Consider the following 20,081-nt stretch of genomic DNA (forward strand, 5'->3'; position numbering starts at 1 on the left):
GGAAAAGAATTTGAAAAAGAATAGACACGTGTCTATGTAGAACTGACTCACTTTGCTCTACACCTGAAGCTAACACAACATTGTTCATCACCTCTACTCCAATATAAAATAAAAAACTGAGGGACTTCCCTGGCGGTCCAGTGGTTAACACTCTGCCCTTCCTGGTGTGGGTTCAATCCCTGGTCGGGGAACTAAGATCCCACATGCCGCGCGGCGCAGACAAAAGATTAAAAAAAAAAAAAGAGAGAGAAAGACAAAAAAAGAAGGGGAACCCTACCTCCATCTGAAGTCCCATCAGTAAGGTCCGAATCCGAAAAGCCATCTAGAAGGAAAAAGACAGCATCATGTCTCACATCAGAACCGTCGGGAGTGTCTTGATGTCTTGGGGTGAAGGGAAACAGAATCAAAAGCAGACATGGGGTGGCAGGGAACCCCATAAACGTACTACTCTATGGAAGGAATCTTTCAAAGATACAATTACTGGACTTTCCCCAGTGGCGCAGCGGTTAAGAATCCACCTGCCAATGTAGGCGACACGGGTTCGAGCCCTGGTCCGGGAAGATCCCACATGCCGCGGAGCAACTAAGCCTGTGCGCCACGACTACCGAGCCCGCGCACCTAGAGCCCGTGAGCCACAACTACGGAGCCCGCGTGCCGCAACTACTAAAGCCCGCGCGCCTAGAGCCTGTGCTCCGCAACAAGCGAAGCCACCGCAATGAGAAGCGCATGCACCGCAACGAAGACCCGACGCAGCCAAAAATAAGTAAATAAATAAAATAATTTATTTATTAAAAAAAAAGAAATAAAACCATAAGAAAGCATATGAAGGTGGCTTCAATTTGCTTTGCAACTCATACTTCTAAAATAGCAGAGAGACATAACATTTTCAAAATTAGGGATTAGTTATGACAGTATATAACTGCCAAGAAAAGTCATATGATAAAAATTATTAAATGACATAAGAAAATGCTTATGGAATACTAATAAGCAAAACATAATGTTATGACACAGTGTGAATAAAAGATTGACAGTTTTACTTAACAGTTGTTTCATTTAAATTGATATGAAATACTAGGGAGAAAAACCATCTTCACTGTGGTAGAGGACGGACAGTATTTCTACTTTTCTGCATTAAAAATTAAACAAATGTATAAACAATCAAAAAAGCCAACTCAAAATCTGAAGTTTCAACAGCCATTCAACTCAGAACACTGATGTTGGTCAAATACTCAGAGAATACTATGGTGTGTCCGAAAAAAGGCGGCAAAAACCTTTAAAAAAAAAAAACAAAACCAAGAGCTTCTCTAAAGGGAAAGAACAAGCTGATACGTTTCTCCATATTGATTCTCTATATTTAAAATCTTACATTTAATGTTTTAAAGTTTCCATTAAAACCTTGGAAGTGAAATCAGCAAACTGAAAATCAACCCCGAACCAAAAATATCTTTTTGAAAACTGTTTTCCACGACTGGAAGATGGGCATTACCTTGCACAGAGAGTTCACAGTAAGATCGTGCTAAATCTGAAATTACCTCCTTTCAGCTGACATGGAAATCGCTGTACTCTGAAAAACACACAAGGACCCACAGGGGCGAGAAGGTCTTACCAGAAGAGCCGGGCTGCTTGGGGTTTGGATTAGGTTTTGGTTTGGGTGCTTCGGGTGTCACTGGGTCATCTGTAAAAGAGGAGAACGGCAATTATGAGCACTTTGCAGTCAAAACAACAAAACGTGCATTTGCACACAGATGGTTCACTAAACAGTTAGAAACGGAAGCATGTCCTTTGTCACGGCAGGACAAGTACTTTGTCATGATAGGGATACCCATACACACAGGCACCTGTGGACTTCTTTCCATCATCATCCAGCTGCAATACTTAAATTCATGTATTTCCAATAGAAAATAAAGCAGACGGCTGGACCAGCTACAGAGTTTGCGGAACCCGGGGCAAAATGAGAAGGCAGAGTCCCTTGCTTAAACTGTACTAAGAAATTCAATATGGCGGCCACAGAGCAGTCCACCAAGGAGGGAAGCCCTTCTGAGTGTGGAGCCCTGTGTGACCCTACGCACCCACGAGGCCAGCCCTGGCAAGGATATTCAGTTTGTCTTATATCACCCCAAAGACTGTAAGAGCTTTAAAATAAAAGCAGGCCTACGGATAAAAGCCAAAAAAACTCAACCACAACAAACAATACATCTATTCCTTAGGTTTTCGTGGTAAAAACGAATTCGACTTATTTAAAAGAGATAAGCCTCTTTGCAATGATAAATAAGCAAGTCAGACACATAGGAGATTTAAGAGGTACCACTTACTGTTCCCTCCACCAAGGGCATCTTCTAAATTCAAGTTATCATCTAAAGGAGAAAAACAGATAGTTAATACTGAAGTTCTGGGTGAAACGAGGAACAGAAATGACTTCCTTAATAGATGGAGGAAACACTGCATCTCCACATCTCCAAACACTTTCCTGAGTATCAGTCTGACCAACGTCTCAACAGAAAAACCAAATTCCTGACTGTATCCATATCCTCCTTCTCTCCAAGGAAAGGAATAAAAGGCAAAAACCAAACCAAAACAATGCAAGTAATTTATAAATCAAGTACGCCCCATGGACCGAGTTGAAATTCCAACTTCCGCCTGCAGACAATTCTTCCCCGGGGACCGTTCATCCTAGCATCTTCCCCTACCAAGTTGCCAACAACTTCCACAAGGTAGATAGTACGAGATAAGGGGGGAAGTCTGAGGCCAGATCTGGGCTTGTGCCCACCAAGAAAATGATCCAACTGACCCAGGTGTGCTTGACAAAATGATGTGACAACTCCTGATGGCTTCTGAGGTTGCCTTCTTAGTTTTAAGGACTCTTTGCAAGTCCCAGCGACATCTAGGTGAGCCTGTGTATCCACCCAACACGATGTACTGACCCATCACGAGTCACGACTGGGAAACACCGTTGCTGCCCCGGGGAGCAAAGTCCATTGTTCAATAATGACTGGTCCAGCATCCTCCGCGTGTCTGCACAGGGCAAGGACCTGGCTCTGAACAAGGCTGTCTTTTTCCTCCTAAGATGCCCTTCTAGATGAGAAGCCCAACATTTGAAGAGAGCTATCACATTTTTAAAAAAATCAGTGATAGGAGCTCTGTAACTCTGGGCATCGATTTTACTGTGGGTGACTAACCACCAGTGACTCTGACCCTTGGTCAGTTCCATGATCGGTCTGATTCCTGACTTTTATTGGAAAGGGTTAGTGACAGCTAGTAGGCTCCTCCTAGAGGCTGAGATCGAAGTTTGCTCATGGGTTATAGGAGGGTCCCAGGGTCCTAAAACTGTTCCTGCCAAGAAATGAGTATCCAAAACCAGGGACAGACACTCAGGAGAAAGGCATCCCGAGATGCCTTCCCGGGGACCCAAACGCATCTCGCCGAAGTGTCAGCGCCCGTTCTCTTACAGCCACTGTGGACTTGAAAGCACCCGCATCACAGCATAATTCAAATATTAACCAGGCTGGACCCAGAGCCGGTGAATCGCTGACCACGTCTCACCCAGCTCTTGGGAAAACTGGGGCGCACGACAACGATTTCTCGGCTGCATTTGCATGTTGGGCACCTTTGCTTCTTACCGGTGGCTTTTTTCGGTGGGACCGGAGTGGGTTTCTTGTCTAAAGAGAAAAGACATTTCTGTCAGTAAAACTTGCAGCTGGGACACAGAAAGCAACTCCCGACACTGTTCTGTTTTCCTTAAAAAGACTCAGAAAACGTTTGAAGCATCGTTTTTTCCTGGCAGTAGCCAAGCACTGGAGGACCCACGGCAACAGGAACATAGGATGATGTCGACCATGGCTGCCACCGAGACCAAGGACCCTCCCACCTCATGACGCCAAGTGGGGGGACTGTGAGTGAAAGGGGAACCCGGGAGAACACAGGACACGAGGGAGAGCCCGGGACCTGTGTGGGAGAAGGAGGGACACGGGACCCTCGGCTCAAAGGCTGTGCACATTCACTGCGTGCAGCACACCTTTTGCTCCTTGGGACCCCCAGGCAACCCAGGCAGTGTGGGCTGAGGCCATTAGGACCACAGACACCTCCCCGGCATCTCTCCCCACCAGCCAGTGAGGGTTCCAACATCAAGAATAAGACTTAACCCCCGCTGGCTTTTGGGAATATTACTGCCCTCACGGTTTTGACTCACACCTCTGCATCGGACCCCAGGAGTGAAAAAGATATCTTGGGGCCCTGACATCCATACAGTACTATGTATAAGCTAGGTAACTAACGAGGACCTACTGTAGAGCACAGGGAACTCTACTCAGTGCTCTGTGGTGACCTAAGTGGGAAGGACATCCAAAAAAGAGGGGATATATGTATATGTATGACCGATTCACTTTGCTGTACCGCAGAAACTAACACAACGGTGTAAAGCAACTGTACTCCAATTAAAAAAAAAAAAAGATGTTTTCGGTTGAATACTGGGCTCTCAAATTCACATCCACTGGGAACCTCAGAACGCGACCTTATTTGGAAACACTGGTTAAGATGTGGTCACAGTGGATTAGCACAGACCCTTATAGACGAGCGCCTTTATCAGAAGGAAATGGGAGAACATAGAGGCACGTGAGGCAGAGGCAGAGACTGGGGTCATGCAGCCACCAGCCAAGGGATGGAATCAGTGAGCACACAGGGGACCAGCCCACGGGGGACCAGCCCCTTCCCCAAGCGCATGGCAACCCCACGTGGCATTCATTCACCACCACAGAACGTGGAAATTATTCCACCAAAAAAGATGCATTTACCCTGACGAGGGCATCTTGATTTTCCTCGTCCTACGTGAGTCTAGTTATCACAGTAAGACATATTTCAAAAGATTGACTATAGTCCAATAAAATATTCCCTGTAGTTTACAAAATGTTTTAATGTTACTCACCATCAAGGGCATGCGATAAATCAAAATCTTGGCCTAAAAGAAAAAGAGTCCAATTAGAAATAAGTCAAATAAAAGTAAATTGGGAAGTTAAGAAGACAATTAAAAAAGGGCATGATTTTGAGATGTCTGGCGGCTTTGAAAATGCATCAGATGCTGTGATTTCTCGTTTGAAATATTCACTCTCATGCGTAAACGTAAGAACATGTCAGCTTAGGTTTTACATTCTGGGCAACCTTAGAGTTTAGCAGCAATTAAATTAGTGGGAAACCATGATAATTCTGCACGTGCGTTAGTCTAAAAAAGCAGGTGTTTTGAAATAGGTGAGTAACGATTTCCAATACATGATGGAGAAAAAACATGGAGAGAAAAACATCTCTGTAATTACGCGGCCAAAATGTACTTCTCGTAGAAACACCAGACAACCCGGAAAAAGGTACATTTTCTTTTAAATTTCCTGTGACCCCAGAGAAGGGGGGAAACTGCCTTTAATTCCACGGTGCTTCTATCCCGTTGCTACCGCTTTACTGAAGCAATTTCAATACGATTTCTATTTCTATCCAATTAATGATGGATTGAAGGAAAACACAGTTAGGGAATCGGGGAACAGTCCACTTGGACCGTCCGGTCAGCGGAAAGGAGGGTCACAGCGGGTCGGAGGATCGTCCTGCAGGGGCAGAAGCAAAGAGCACACGTGTCCCATGTCAGGAAGTGCTGGGCGTGTAACAAGCCACCTTCATCCCCGGGGGCCTCCAGAAGGTTGCAATGTGTTCAGTCCCCCTGAATGTCTCACAGACAGGTGTCAGCCTGTAACTCACTCTCTCTCTCTGTCTCTGTCTCTCGTGTGTGTGTGTGTGTGTGTGTGTGTGTGTCCGTTTACTGAGTTGTTTGGGATCCACGGGGTTTTTTGTGTGTAGGTGTGTGGGTGGTTTGTATGTGTGCACATGTGTGTGTCTAAGTGCAGTTGGCATGTGTGTATTTGTGGTGTGTGTAGTGTATGTGTATATGTGGGGTTTTGTATGTGCACATGTGTAGTTTGGGCATGTGCCCATGTGTAAGTGTGTCTACGTGCAGTTTGGGAAGTGTCTTTGTGTGTGTGTGATTTTCCATGTGTGTATTAAGAACAGGCAGGCAGGTAAAAAAGAATGAAATCAGGCCACTTGCAGCACCGTGGATGGACCTAGAAAGGGAAGAAAGTCAGACAGGGAAAGCCAAACACCCTATGATATCACTTATATGTGGAATCTAAACTACGACACAAATGAATCTATCTACAAAGCAGAAACAGACTCACAGACATAGAAAACAAACTTACGGTTACCAAAGGGGAAAGGGAGGGGGGAACAGATAAATTAGGAGTATGGGATTAACAGATACACATGACTATATATACAACAGATAAACAACAAGGACCTACTGTAGAGCACACAGAACTCTATTCAATATCTTGTAATAACTTACATGGGAAAAGAATCTGCTATATATATATACATATATATATATATATATATATATATAACTGAATCGCTTTGCTGTACACCTGAAACTAATATTGTAAATCAACTCTACTTCCATAAAAACTACGACATGAACAATGAGATGTGCCCCCGAATTAAAAACAAACAAAACAACAGGCAGCAGAAGCAGCAGCATCTGGGAAGGCCCTGCGTCGGACGGACCCCAGCCCTCGCGGGGGGAGGGGCGCTGGTTTCTGGATCTCAGAGCCCGGAAGGGACAGGTGTGGTTTCAGCTGTTCCTGCAGCATGCGGCAGATGTCCACGTGGTAGCCAGGGCGGCTGGGGAGGGTGGGATTGGTTCAGCCTCGAAGAGCCCCCCGGGCAGGTGCAGAGCCTACACATACATGCGCGTCTCTGGTCCCGTACGTCTGCCTAGAGACCCACAACCGTTATCACTCCCTCTACGCTCCCTCTGCCGAAGCGACGGCGCTGGGACCTTCCTGAGATATTCAGCGCCCCTGCCATCGGGACGCCTCCACACCCGACGGTGGCGGGGGGAGGCAAGTAACCCCAAACAGAGCGATTCAAGGAGCGGACGATGCTGCGTTTCGGACGGGGATTTGGAAAGAACAAGCAGACAAGGCTCTTTGGAATGTTGAAACCAACAGCAACACACTTGAACGTAAGATGTTGCTACACGTGATGCGTGCGCGCGCATGCTCCTGTGTGGGTGTGTCTGTGTACGGATGTGCACGTGAGTATACTCGTGTGCGCGTGTCTGTGAGCACGTGCACCCGCGGGCGTGCACACTGCATGTGGGTGCACTGCACGCGTGCCCACGTGTACCTGTGCACATGCATGTCCACGTGCACTGGTGCGTGTGCGGTGCAGGTATGTGCTCATGGGCGCGCGCGCGCGCAAATATGCGTCGAGCGTGAGTGTTGTGTATGTATGCGTGTCTGTGCCCTGCGTGTGAGCATGCGTGCACGTGTGTGTGCACATGTCTGTCTGTCTGCCTGGTAGCTCCGTGTCCAGGGCCTGGAGCCTCCCCAGCCCACCTGGGCCCCGTGCCCCGCCCCGCTCCCCGTGCATCTGGGCTCCTGAGTACCGTTGACGTGGCCTCGCTTAGAAGAGAGCTCACGGCTCAACTCAGAGCCCTCTGCTGAGCCCCCGGGGTCCCGCACGAAAACCCAGGAACAGCAGACCCAGTGGGGCTGGGGGAGGGGCCGGGCATCCGACGGGGACACCCAGGCGTTTCTCTTCCGGCTGCCGTTGCCCAGCCCATCGGAGGCAGCCTGCACCGCCTCTGCAGCTTCCAGGAGGCCCCTCCAACCTCCAGATGCGGAAGGGGACACCCCCAGATGTGAGGCGCCCCGCCAGACGCAGGGCCTGAGTCATCCCCACAGCACACACACCCCCGGCCGTGCGCCCTCCCCCACCGCCGTGCACCCTCCCCCCCAGCCATCTGTTCGGCTCCCTCCTCCCGAGACCGAGGACAAGCCCCAGGACGTCCCCAAGGCCACCCTGGGCGCCGGCTCCTCCGGGGGAGCTGTGCAGCTGCACGTGCCTCACAAACCCGCTGAACCGCGAATCTGAGGTTCCACAAGCATGAGCTGTGCAAGTGACGAGCGCACAGCACGAGGCCCGAATCCGGTTTCCCTTAAATTCCATCAGGGTGGCGCACTGACGCAGACATCACAATGAGGATATAAATCCTGCTGATAATAATTTATAGAGATGATCAGTTACACAATTTATACACGGAGCTTATAAATTATACAAATGGAAACAGAAGTGAAATAAATACTGGAAGCAAAACTAGAACAGAAACAAAATATAGATCGGGGCTTCCCTGGTGGTGCAGTGGTTAAGAATCCGCCTGCCAATGCAGGCGACATGGGTTTGAGGCCTGGTCCTGGAAGATCCCACATGCCACGGAGCAGCTAAGCCCGAGCACCACAACTACTGAGTCTGCGCTCTAGAGTCCACAAAGCACAACTACTGAGACCGTAAGCCACAACTACTGAAGCCTGCGAGCCTAGAGCCCGTGCTCCACAACAAGAGAAGCCACCGCAATGAGAAGCCCGCGCACCACAAAGAAGAGTAGCCCCCGCTCGCCGCAACTACAGAAAGCCCACACGCAGCAACGAAGACCCAACGCAGCCAAAAATAATAAATAAGTAAAAAATTAAGAAAAAAGAAAACTAGAACAGAAAGAAAATAGTTGCAATAATAATTACAGAAATTACAAACTATAGAATTTATCATTTATATACAGAACTTATAAATTATATAAAAATAAGTAGAAATAAGCTTTAGAAACAAAATTAGAAGAGAAATTAAATATAATTATAGAAGTTACAAATTATGTCATTTATACTTTAGACAGAATTTATAAGCTATATAAATAAATATATACAAATAAAATAGAAATAAATTATACAAGCAAAATTAGAAAAGAAATAAGATAAAGTTGCATAATAATAAATTACAAATTATATAAATTATAATTTATACACAGAACCTATCATTATGTAAATGAATATATGTTTAAATATAAGAGATAAATTCTAGAAATAATATTAGAATAAGAAATAAATTTTATAATTATAAATTAAATTATAAATTATGTAACTTATAATTTATACACAGCACCTATCAATTATATAAATGAACATATGTATACATATAATAAAAATAAATTCTAGAAATAAAATGAGAATAGAAATTTTTATAATTATAAAAAGTTAAATTATAAATTATGTAATTTATACACAACACCTATCAATTATGTAAATGAACACCTGTATACATATAATAGAAATAAATTTTAGAAATAAAATTAGAAAATATAAATTTTATAATAATGAACTATAAATTATGTAATTTATAATTTATACACAGAACCTATGAATTATATCAATGGATATATGTATACATGAAACAAACTCTAGAAAGAAAAAAGGGTAGAGATAAAATTTAAATTTTTATAATAATAAATTATAGAAATTATGAATTATACATAAATTTTATCATTTACACACAGAACCTAATAATATAAATACAGGCACAAACAAAATAGAAATAAATTCTAGAAATAAAGTTAGAATCAAAATAAAATTTAGGCAGTTAAAAGATTCCTTGGGCTTTCAGATCTTCCTACTAATGAGGTAAGAATCACGTAAAACTAACAGTAGCCATGGATGAATTTTCTGGACGGCCTGCATGCTCCTGGAGCTGTCTAGATAATACCATTGATCTGCAAGACCCTCTTTTAGGGAGGAAGAAACGGAGACCCCAGAACTCGCCCCCAGTCCCCTGCAATGTCAACGGCAACACCAGGGTCCCCCCGGCCCTGGCCCCGTGCAGGCTGGTCACTGCTGTTCAGGGCTGGTCCAGGGCCAGAGGTGATGGTGAATGCTGTTTGATCTTATTTTATTTCTAAATATTAGAGATGCCCTTACTTTTCTGTAGCTAGGAAGGAATTGCTCCAGACATAGTTTTGCCGTTTCTCGAGCCATGTCATTGAACACTCTGCCTTACAGATTTTGTGACAAGGAGGGGAAAGGTTCTTCTCTTGTACCATAACCCTGGGGGTGCCCCTCTGGGCTGGGTCAAGCTTTGGAAGAACCCAGAGCATCCGGGGACGCTGTGGGCTGGGCTCCGGGTGCCGTGGACCAGTGAGTTTTAGAATTTGGGGAGCCCAGGTTCCTGGGCCCCGATCCCAAAGACACTGACTCAGTGGGTGGGAGCCGGGCCTGTGAATCTGAATTTCTAACAACCTCCAGGTGGTGCTGATCCTGGTGGGTGGGCTGGGATGGCGAGAGTGGCCCAGGACCCTCATCCCGGCTGTAGGGAGGTAGTTCTAGGACCCCGGTAAATTCCGTCTCCCTGAGCTAGGAAACCAAGTCATCGTCACCCTGAAAGATAATTTCCAGGATCTGATTCAAAGCCCCAAATCCATTTCCAATTTTATCACCCTTCACCCTGGGTCACCGCCCTGCCCTTCGCACTGGCCCTAAATGACCCGTCAGAAGGCCCCAAACTTGATCAGTCCACAGAGGCTTTGCATCTCCAGAAACCTGGCCCAAGGCCCCTAACCTAGACCTGACAGTTCTGTTTATTAATCACAGTCAAGGCACGTCATCCGTAGTGGTTCCGTTCTTACAGTCGCCGGAAATGCTGAATGAGCTAATAATATTCAATCATGGCTCCTGGGGAACTCCAGGGTTAAGTCCCTGCACCCTCAGGTCACACCGCCATCAGTTAATCGCACATAACCTTGTTTCATGCATGTTTCTGTGGAATTTGATCTTATTTAATCTAGACTGTTGATGCTCACAGCACTCTTTCTCCCGCCTAAAGGAAGCTCATCTCACACACGTATTTCAGGCACGCGGCAACCTTCTCGTGCTTAGAAGCAAAATCGCAAGCATAAAGCACAAAAATGCGGCACGACACAGATACTTGTTTACGATCTAAGACCGGAGAGGTGACCCCGTGTTTTTGCAGCTGGGCACAAATCCCCGAACTCAGTATCAATTTGGGAGTTACCAATAAATTGTAGCAAGTAGGCAGATTTGCAAATATGGGGTCTGAATGCTGAGGATGGATGGTACAATCAGTACTATGACTGGCCAAGAAGTTCACTCGGGTTTTTCTCTAAGATGTTATGGAAATACAATAGATGTCACTCTATGTCCCTCGAAAATTTACAATCCCCCCAGCATCCTGTGAATGATTTGAGGGGTCATACAGTTTGGGCACCTTGTCTGTCCTTGGGGCTTCCCTCGAATCCTCTACTTGGCCGTAAATGCCAATCTCTTCTGTCCATACCAGGAAAACTCCTATTCAGTCCTCAAAGCCCCGATAAGAGGCTGCCCTCCTACAGGAAGCCCTCAGGATCCCTCCCAGCCAGACTAAAGCATTTCCATGGGTGATTCCTATGCATATTACAGTTTCTGAAGCTCAAATACAGATCTTGGTTCTCATCTCTGGCTGCACATCCAAGGAGACCTCGTAAGTCCCGAGACCCAGGCTGTGCCCCAGGCCAATTAAAGAAAAAACTTTGGGGGCCGGTTCGCAAGCCACTAGTATAGATTTTTATTTCCTTACTACTCCTTAACACAGCTGGTCGCTTCTCTCTCATTTCTGCTGTCCTGGTCCAGGCTCTGCCAACACCCTCAGCTAAGGCCAGCATCTTCTTCCCCTGCACACTGGGTGGCTGGTTTAATATAATTCGTTTCCCTGGCAGTCCTATGTATTTTATTTTATGCATTAAAAAGAAATGTTATTCTGAGGGGGAGTCCCCAGGCCTTCTCAAAGTACCTGAGCATCCAGGAAAGAAAATGGTTAAGGGCTTCTTGTATTCTTCCTGGAAGGATTTTGGGGGGGCAGGGGGAGCCTTAAAAATGAAAGCAGAAATGGAGACAGGAGCATAGGTGGAGAAAGATTTACAAAATGAAATCAACAGGATTCGCTAACATCGGATATGGGAGAAGGAGCTGGCAGGAATGAAAGCTGACTTTTCATTTTGAGAATCTGGGCAAATGGTCCTATCACAAGAAGCAGGAGTGAAGGAGGACATGCCGGCCTGGGAGAACATCATGAGAAGCCCGGGATATGGAGCAATGTAGACACCGTGGGTGCATCCAGACGGACCAGATCTATCAGCATTTATGGAAGTTAGCCTAGGGTGGAGAGAGATCTGGGGGCGGGACTGCAGGGGAACCAGCATCTGCCTTCCAAGAGGTGACCAGGAAAGCTTTCTCTGTGGTAGCAGGATGCAGTCCACACCCCAGCTGAGACTCATCTTCTGCTCTGTCCTTCCCATGCGCCGATTCCTTCCCCAACTCTGAGTCAGCTCCTTATCTTGTAGGAATGCAGAGATTATAACCCACTGCCTGGTGATGTGCTTACGGTGAGTCTAGGTGCTGGTGGTTTCAGAGCAGTGAGATAATGGCCCCCTCCAACTGGCAACCACTTGAGACAGGTACTGCAGCTATCTATCTATCTATCTATCTATCTATCATCTATCTATCTATGTATCTTCTATCTAATCTGTCGCATCTATCTATCATCTTTTATCCATCCATTCATCCATCCATCATCTATCTTTTGACATCTCTCCATCTATCCTGTGTTTATCTATCATCTATCCATTATCTATCTTCCACCATCTGTCTGTCCATCCATCCTCTATAAACCTATGATCTATCTATCTATCATCCATGCACCAATCAATCATCAATCACACCTGTCCAGCGCTACCTCACTCCAGCCAGGCCACTAGTCTTTAATTAATTCCTCAGCATTGAGTCGAGTCAGGGCGGGGGGAGGGGGAGGGGAGGGGAGGGGAAGGGAGGGGAGGGGAGGGGAGGGGAGGGGAGGGGAGGGGAGGGGAGGGGAGGGGAGGGGAGGGGAGGGGAGGGGAGGGGGAGGGGAGGGTGGAACGCCTTGCGGATGCACAAACAGAAACAGCCGGAATTCGCTGGCTGCATTGTCTGCGGATGACGAATGCCTTCCAAGTCCCGGAATACCACAGGTCTGGCTCTTTGCCTTCTCACGAAGGGCGGTGAACAGGCAGCAATGAAAATGAATTCTCTCTCTCTCTCTCTTTTTTTTTCCTTCTCAAAAGCACCCTTGGGAGTCATTACTTGGCTCTTTGAAAAGTTGCTGATGCCCTGCGGCTTTATGGCCCTTTTTGAAAACAGAGGGATTCTATCAAAAATGTCCAAGTGCAGAAAGCAAGAGCGATGGAAAAGGGGTTCAGATCTGCAACGGGTTTCAAGCGCCCCCGCCTGCCTTCTGCGGAAATAAAGACATTTTACGACACGGCCCAGTCCACCCAGACAGCTGACCTGGTACCGAAGCCACACCGATGCTTACTTAGCAAAGCGTGGGTAAAGTATGCTGGTGTTTTCTACTCTAATCTATTTGATCTTCTTTGTTTCTACGCTGCTGGACGTGCACTACATTCCCAGCCTGTCCAAGGGTCCCTAATCGCCACTGGAAAAACACCGCTTAGAGGGCTTGTATCTAACTCTAGGGGGAGGAAAAAAAAAAAAAGCAAGTTTCTGGTTTTCTGTTTACGGGATTTTTAAAAAATAATACGAGTAGCGAGACGGTGGCCATACCGAGTCATTCAAGACAAAGCTGAAACTAACACAGCCGTGTACCGACTCCCAAAAGTGCCATAAGAATTAGGCAAAGAGGGGCTTCCCTGGTGACGCAGTGGTTAAGAATCCGCCTGCCAATGCAGGGGACACGGGTTCGAGCCCTGGTCCGGCAAGATCCCACATGCCACGGAGCAGCTAAGCCCGTGCGCCACAACTACTGAGCCTGCGTGCCACAACTACTGAAGCCCACGCGCCTAGAGTCTGCGCTCGGCAACAAGAGAAGCCACCGCAATGAGAAGCCCGTGCACCGCAATGAAGAGTAGCCCCCGCTCTCTGCATCTAGAGAAAGCCCACGTGCAGCAACAAAGACCCAACACAACCATTAATTAATTAATTAATTAATTAATTTTTAAAAAAAGAATTAGGCGAAGAATACAAACAGGAGATTCCAAAAAGCAAAAAAAAAAAAAAAAAAAAAAAAAGGAACTCCTGTGTCCCTATGTGGACAGATACAGATGCAGATGTGAAAGACACAGGCAGACCTCATTTTATTGCATTTAGCTTTACTATGTTTTTTACAAACTGAGGGTTTGGGGCAACCCTGTTTCGACCAAATTTATTGGTGCCACTTTTCCAACAACTTTTGTTCACTTCATTTCTCTGTGTCACATTTTGTAATTCTCGCAATCGTTCAAACTTTTGCATTATGATACGTGTGTGACGGTGACCTTTGATCAGTGATCTTTGATGTTACTACTACAACTCTCCGAAGGCTCAGAGGATGGTTAGCATTTTTTAGAAATGAAGTATTTTTCAATTAAGCCATGTTCATTGTTTTGTTTTCGGTTTTTTTTGCGGTACGCGGGCCTCTCACTGTTGTGGCCTCTCCCGTTGCGGAGCACAGCCTCCTGACGTGCAGGCTCAGCGGCCATGGCTCACGGGTCCAGCCGCTCCGCGGCATGTGGGATCTTCCCGGACCGGGGCACGAACCCGCGTCCCCTGCATCGGCAGGCGGACTGTCAACCACTGCGCCACCGGGGAAGCCCCATTGTTTTTTTTTTAAGACATAATGTCACTGCACATTCGACAGACTACAGTCTAATGTAAACATGACTTTCACATACACTGGGAAACCAAAAAATTCATGTGCCTTGCTTTTACCGGGGTGGTCTGGAACCGAACCCGCAATCTCTGTGAGGGGTGCCTGTCCTATTAATTAGGTCAATACACACAGGAATTCTGGTTAGTTAACCTCTTTCACCCAAGAGATTAGGCACGAACAAGAAAAGAACATGTAGTGTTGGGTGGGCAACCAGAACTCCCTGGGAGGATAAAGCCAAAATCAGAAGCAATACGGCAGCATCTCCTAAGACCAACCATTTGTGTATCCTACACAACCTGGCCATTCTCCCAAAAGGACACAAATATAACAGAGTATTCACGGTTGTTGACTGTGATTGAAGTGTCTATGTGTGTGTGTGTGTGTGTATTGTGTGTGTATGTGTGTGTGCATGTGTGTGTATGTGTGCATGTGTGTATGTGTGCATGTGTGTGTATGTGTCTCTGTGTGTCTCTCTGTGTGTGTGTGTGTGTGTGTGTGTGTGTGTGTGATGTGGGTCTTTGTCCTATAAGGTTGGAAGGGACTGTAAATTAAAAATAAAAGCCCTGGTGGAAACAAAGGAAGAGACTTCTCTTCCCTCGCCCTCTGCTTCCAGAAGATCTTTCTCTGTCCTTTTCCAGGGTGGGTAAATATTTTCAGTGGCTAAAGGAGCCTGTTTTGACGACCTGTATAGAACGGGTGACATTTACTTAGCTACTTTTAAAAGTGCGTCTTTGCGGCCTTAGTGGGTCACCTGTGATGCATGTCACATCCTGGCGTCACGCTCACTCAATCATAAAATGGGTTTCTTTCCCTTCTACCGTGGCAGAGAGGCTTTCTGGGTTGATGTTGGGTTGAATTCTGATTCCCCAACAACACCTTCCCTGTTCCACCAGAGACGCTCTGGTAAACACTACCGCCACGAAGGGGCTGCCGTGACCTGTATCACGAAACCCATGTTGATAACAGTGCTTGCGGGTAGTTCATTTTCAAGTACGTGTCATCCTCTGAGGGTTAGAACACACCCCTCTGTCTGCAGAAAACACTTCCAAAACCACTGCATCCCCCCAAAAGGACTTTCGGAGATCTGTAAACACACACTCCATCGTTAACCCTAAGAACTGGCAAAGGAGATCAAGGGGCAATCTCCACTGATTTACATGGGACGGACACCCGGGTGTCAGAACAAACCACGTGGGGACTCAGTGAGATGTCTTGTACCAGATGTGTCTTCCCAGCTGCCACCAGGGCTGGGCGTCCTCCAACAGCTGGGTGTCTGAAGGATTCTGTGGAAAGCCAGGACGCTGAATGAGTTGACACCTCACCCCAAGACAACCTGCGTCTTCTTTCTAACCCCGTCTGTAAGTCATACACAAGCATGGGATTCTTTTCTCCCTAAAAGAAGCCACCGTGATTGGAAAATCTCAGTAGGAACAAACACATGGGCTCCATGTGTGTGGTAGTCAGTCTCCTTTGGGAGGAAAACCTCAGCTGGAAAAAATTCCACATTTCACCCGTGAAAACCCTGCCTCCTACACGTCGGATGGATATAACTACTCGACCACCTGCATTCTTTTTCCGAACAATCAGCATATCACCCAGATGAAGAAAAGTGCATCTCCCCCCATGAAGAAACCGCCCCCCCCAAATCAAGTATTTTAATATCTCCAGATGGAAAAAAAAGGGGGGGGGGTTGAACCATCATAAACCGAGAATGAAGAAAAAGCCAAAGCCCTAAAGGAAATAACACGCAATTAACTTTTTATCAGAGCCGAACACGCAGGCAGGACAATGAAACTCACTTTCTCTGCGTGGCAGGCAGAAACAGGAATAGCTGGACGGGAAGCCGGAGAAGCCACACCTGCTCGGGCGGGGATGATGAGGGAATCCCCGGAAACCCAGCAGTTGCCCCGGAAGTGTCGCTTTCCCTATAGGCGTTTCTGGATTTTCGAACGGCACTGGCTACTGTGCAGAGGCCGGCATGGAGCGTGGGGTCCTGGATTCAGCACCTTCCTGGACCCATTTCCCACCCGGTCCGCCCTTAGGTCGCCCAGGTGCCAGGAGTTCTAAAACCCGGGATGTAAGTGTCCTACCTGGAGGAAGACTACGGAAACCAAACCCCCAGCCACCAGCAACCTGGAACGTGTGACACAAATCCCTGGGTGTCTCAGCCTCAGCACGACTGACACTGGGGCTGGGTGACTCTAATACGGGGCGTCCTGGGCACTGCGGGCTGTGGACCAGCAGCCCTGGTCTCCACCCGCCACATGCCGGGAGCACACCCCCTACCATTGAGACAATCACAAACGTTTCCAGACATGGCCAAGTGTCCCTGGTGGCGGGAGGAAGCAGGGCTCCATTAAGTCGAAGCTGCCTCTTGCCTTCTAGGGCCCCTGCGTCTCTCCACCCCACGCTGTCCCACGGGGATTTCCAGAAAAACCTGGGAACACAAGAGCCCTGGGTCCCAAGGCCTCAGAAACCAGGCCAGTGCTACCTGCACCCCGATGAAGATCTACCCCCGACTCAACGGACGTCTGTAGCCAGAATGGAAACGAAGCCAAACCCCGATTTCTAGAGGGAAGTGTGTTCTGAACTTCAGCAACTCGAAAGCAAACTTTCCTGATAAAACCCCATTTGTATCTTAGGAACAGTCCGTTCCCTGCCTCGGACCCCAGAAGGATCAGGCAGGGGACGGGGGAGGCGTCCTCCAAGAGATCAGCACGTATCAAGGCTCTGTTCTCCCTCTGTTCTTTCGGGGCGAGGCTGGCTCTCCACCCCCGCGCTGCTCTGTGCCCCCCTCCCATCCCCCTGCCATTCAATCCCCAACATCTGCTGGCTGAAAGCATCAACCAACCCCGAGTAGCTGGGAGCAACCTGCATAGAAGTCAGGCAATTCCAGGCTAACGGTGCTCTGGGTTTCTTCTAAAAATTACACATTTTATATACAGGGTAGAATACAACCTGTACGTGAAAGCTGTTAAAAAACAAACACACGAAAAACAACTGTCACCAGAGACAGCTTCCAACTCAGCCACACCCTCGCACTGGCCAAGGCTGTGTTCCCCACCCCGGAGTCCTTGAACTGTGGGACTGTCACCATGCTTCGGCCCTGTGTCCTATCTGCCTGGTGAGATGTTTCCCTCCCCCCAGCAGATGGTACCTTCCTGGGCGACCAGAACCCCTTGTGATCCATCTCTCTGGGGCGAGGCACACAGTTAAGGGCTCAGAGGACAATTAACTCACGAAACATGAATGAAGGTGTAGCCAGGGGGGTGCACGAAAAATTCTCGTGAGCAGGTGGGACTCAACCACACGGCAGGAAAAAAAAAAAAAAAAACCCACTAATGAAGAACTCTGTGGTGAGGCAGCTAGGTGGGATTTAGGGCAGGAAACAGAAACAGGAAACCCATCCCAGGCCCTCCCCACCAAGCTGTAAACTATTCCAAGAGTTTCCCGTGGATCAGGCTGAATTGGTTCTAAAGCCTGCAACGAACACACAACTTCTAGAATACGTGGCACACATTTTAAAAATGCAGACATCGATTAGCAAATCCTCCCCAAAATAAAACTCAGGCGGGGGACCAGGGCTCAACATTCAACCTCTAGCGCTGAGCTGGAAATTTCCAGGTAAACACCGGGCCTTCTCTGTCCTGTGTCTGGTTCCTAAAACGTGTCCTCCACCGACCAGACCACTCCTGAAAAGACACTGCCCTAGTGGCTGTGCACTTAAAAATAACCACGTAAGGACAGAAAACAACCGTTAGTCGGAGAAACCCGTTTTTTATGCCACGCCCAGCAGGATCCCAACTTTCCTTTTCAAAGAAGAGAGAGACAGGAAAACTGGATCTCAACTTCCATTTTAAAAGGAGAAAGACAGAAAAACGCAGGCAAGAACCAGAAACAGGCCAGGTTGGCTGGGGAGTGTGGGCGTCCCGGGCGTCCTGTCCTTCTCCTGACACTTTTTTGGGTGCGGTTTTCCGAATTATCTACTCGGACACACGGACGATCGCCTGAGAACACGTGTCCCTTGGCGGCGTCGTTCTGCACCCGACCGCGCGCTCGCCAAAAGTCCCCGCGGCCCGGACACCGCAAGAGCTGCTGAGCGTTTCTAGAGCCCCGAGTTTTTCCTGGCTTCCTCCCCCTTTCCCGGGTTTCAGGCTCCCCGGCCGAGTCCAAATTTAGTCCCGGGCCGCAGGGCGTGGCGCCCGGAGGCGGCCACCGAGCGCCTGAACAAAGACGCGGTCCCCGGGCCCTGCCAGCGCTCTGGCCGGGGCGCGGGGCGGCCGCAGAGGCGCACACCCGCGCCCGGGAACTGAAGGGAACCCCGGGGGGAGGAGGAGGGGGAGGGGACTCGGGGGCCACCGCCCCACCCAGGGGCCTTCCAACTTTTAAGAGTCTGTGAATGTGAAAACAAACGCTGACATTCCGCCTGCGGAGTGAGTGCAAAGGCGCCCGGGAAGAAAGCGGGGAGGAAAGGGTAAGGCCGCCTCCTTGGGCCGTTGGCCACCCGTTGGCACAGCGGGTCCCTCTAGGCGGGAAGGACGGCTCAGGGCTCCCCGGCGCGTCGCCCTCCACGCGCCACCCCCCCCACACACAGTGCGCCCCCAAAATACGTCCCTCGCCATGCGTCCCCCAACGTGTGTAGGCCCCGCACAGCGCGCCCCCGAGGTGCATGCTTCCCCAGTGCGACCCCCAAAACTACGTGTCCTACGCACTATGCCCCCCGAAGTATGTCCACCCCACACGGAGCGTCCGTCCCCCAAGGTTCGACCCCCTCCCGCGGCCCTTCCCTGGGGCCCCGACGCGGGTCCCCAAGCCAGGCCCGCGCCCCCGTGAGCCCCACCGGCCGCCTCTCACTCACCCCGGGTGGGCACCTGGGTGCCAAGCAGGCCGAACAGCAGCAGCGCGAGGGCCGCCCGGCGCGCCATGGTGCGCCCCGCGACGCACAGTGTCTGTCCCGGGAGTGGCGCGCGGACGGTGGCGGCGGGAGGGACACCCCCGGGGCGGGGCCGGGTCAGGGTGCAGCGCGGTCGCCCCGCCCCGGCCTCAGCCCTCCCCGCTGGCGGCCGCCCCACCCCTGGGCCACAGGGAGCCGCAGGGGCAGGGCACGCGCTCGGGAGGCGGGGCGAGGCCAGTCTCTCCTGCTCCCAAAGCGGAGGGCCGCGTCTCCACCCTCCCACCCCTCTTTAACGGGGACCCCCCCGGGCGGCCTCTCTAGACAACGGAGTGAAGCCCCCGCTCCGGGGTCTGCTAAGAGTGGACCCCCTGCCTCGGGTGCAACAGCCCGCGGTCCCCAAAGTCCAGTCTGGAGTAGCAGAGCGCAGAGCACGGGTAGGGGTTTCCGGGCGCAGGGCCGCCCTTACTTCCCAGCCTGACCAAGGACCTCCTTTGCAGGAGCCTCCGGCCTCCGGAAGCGTCTCCCCGCCGAGCCGGAGGTGGGGAGGGGTGGGACATGTCTCCCCTCCCCCATCCGAGGCTGCTGGCGCCCAGGT

General features: G+C 49.2%; 1 protein-coding gene across 2 annotated transcripts in view; it reads right to left on the bottom strand.

Moving 5' to 3' along the window:
- The window catches only part of CD99 (CD99 molecule (Xg blood group)), a 32,810-nt gene extending 13,221 nt beyond the window's left edge, over positions 1-19,589 (bottom strand). The window contains exons 1-6 of one of the 2 annotated variants that reach the window (XM_060138413.1): positions 19,451-19,586; positions 4,919-4,951; positions 3,618-3,656; positions 2,313-2,354; positions 1,607-1,675; positions 278-322 (exon numbers count right to left, since the gene is read on the bottom strand). In XM_060138413.1, the coding sequence (XP_059994396.1) occupies positions 278-322; positions 1,607-1,675; positions 2,313-2,354; positions 3,618-3,656; positions 4,919-4,951; positions 19,451-19,517 (295 nt within the window). In that variant the 5' untranslated portion in view covers positions 19,518-19,586. Of the gene's footprint in view, positions 1-277; positions 323-1,606; positions 1,676-2,312; positions 2,355-3,617; positions 3,657-4,918; positions 4,952-19,450 lie in introns of both variants that reach the window. The other variant, XM_060138415.1, reaches the window with a different exon arrangement.
- Between the last annotated feature and the right edge of the window lie 492 nt (positions 19,590-20,081).

The sequence above is a fragment of the Lagenorhynchus albirostris genome, chromosome X (genome assembly GCF_949774975.1).
Source record: "Lagenorhynchus albirostris chromosome X, mLagAlb1.1, whole genome shotgun sequence".
Classification (NCBI taxonomy): domain Eukaryota; kingdom Metazoa; phylum Chordata; class Mammalia; order Artiodactyla; family Delphinidae; genus Lagenorhynchus; species Lagenorhynchus albirostris.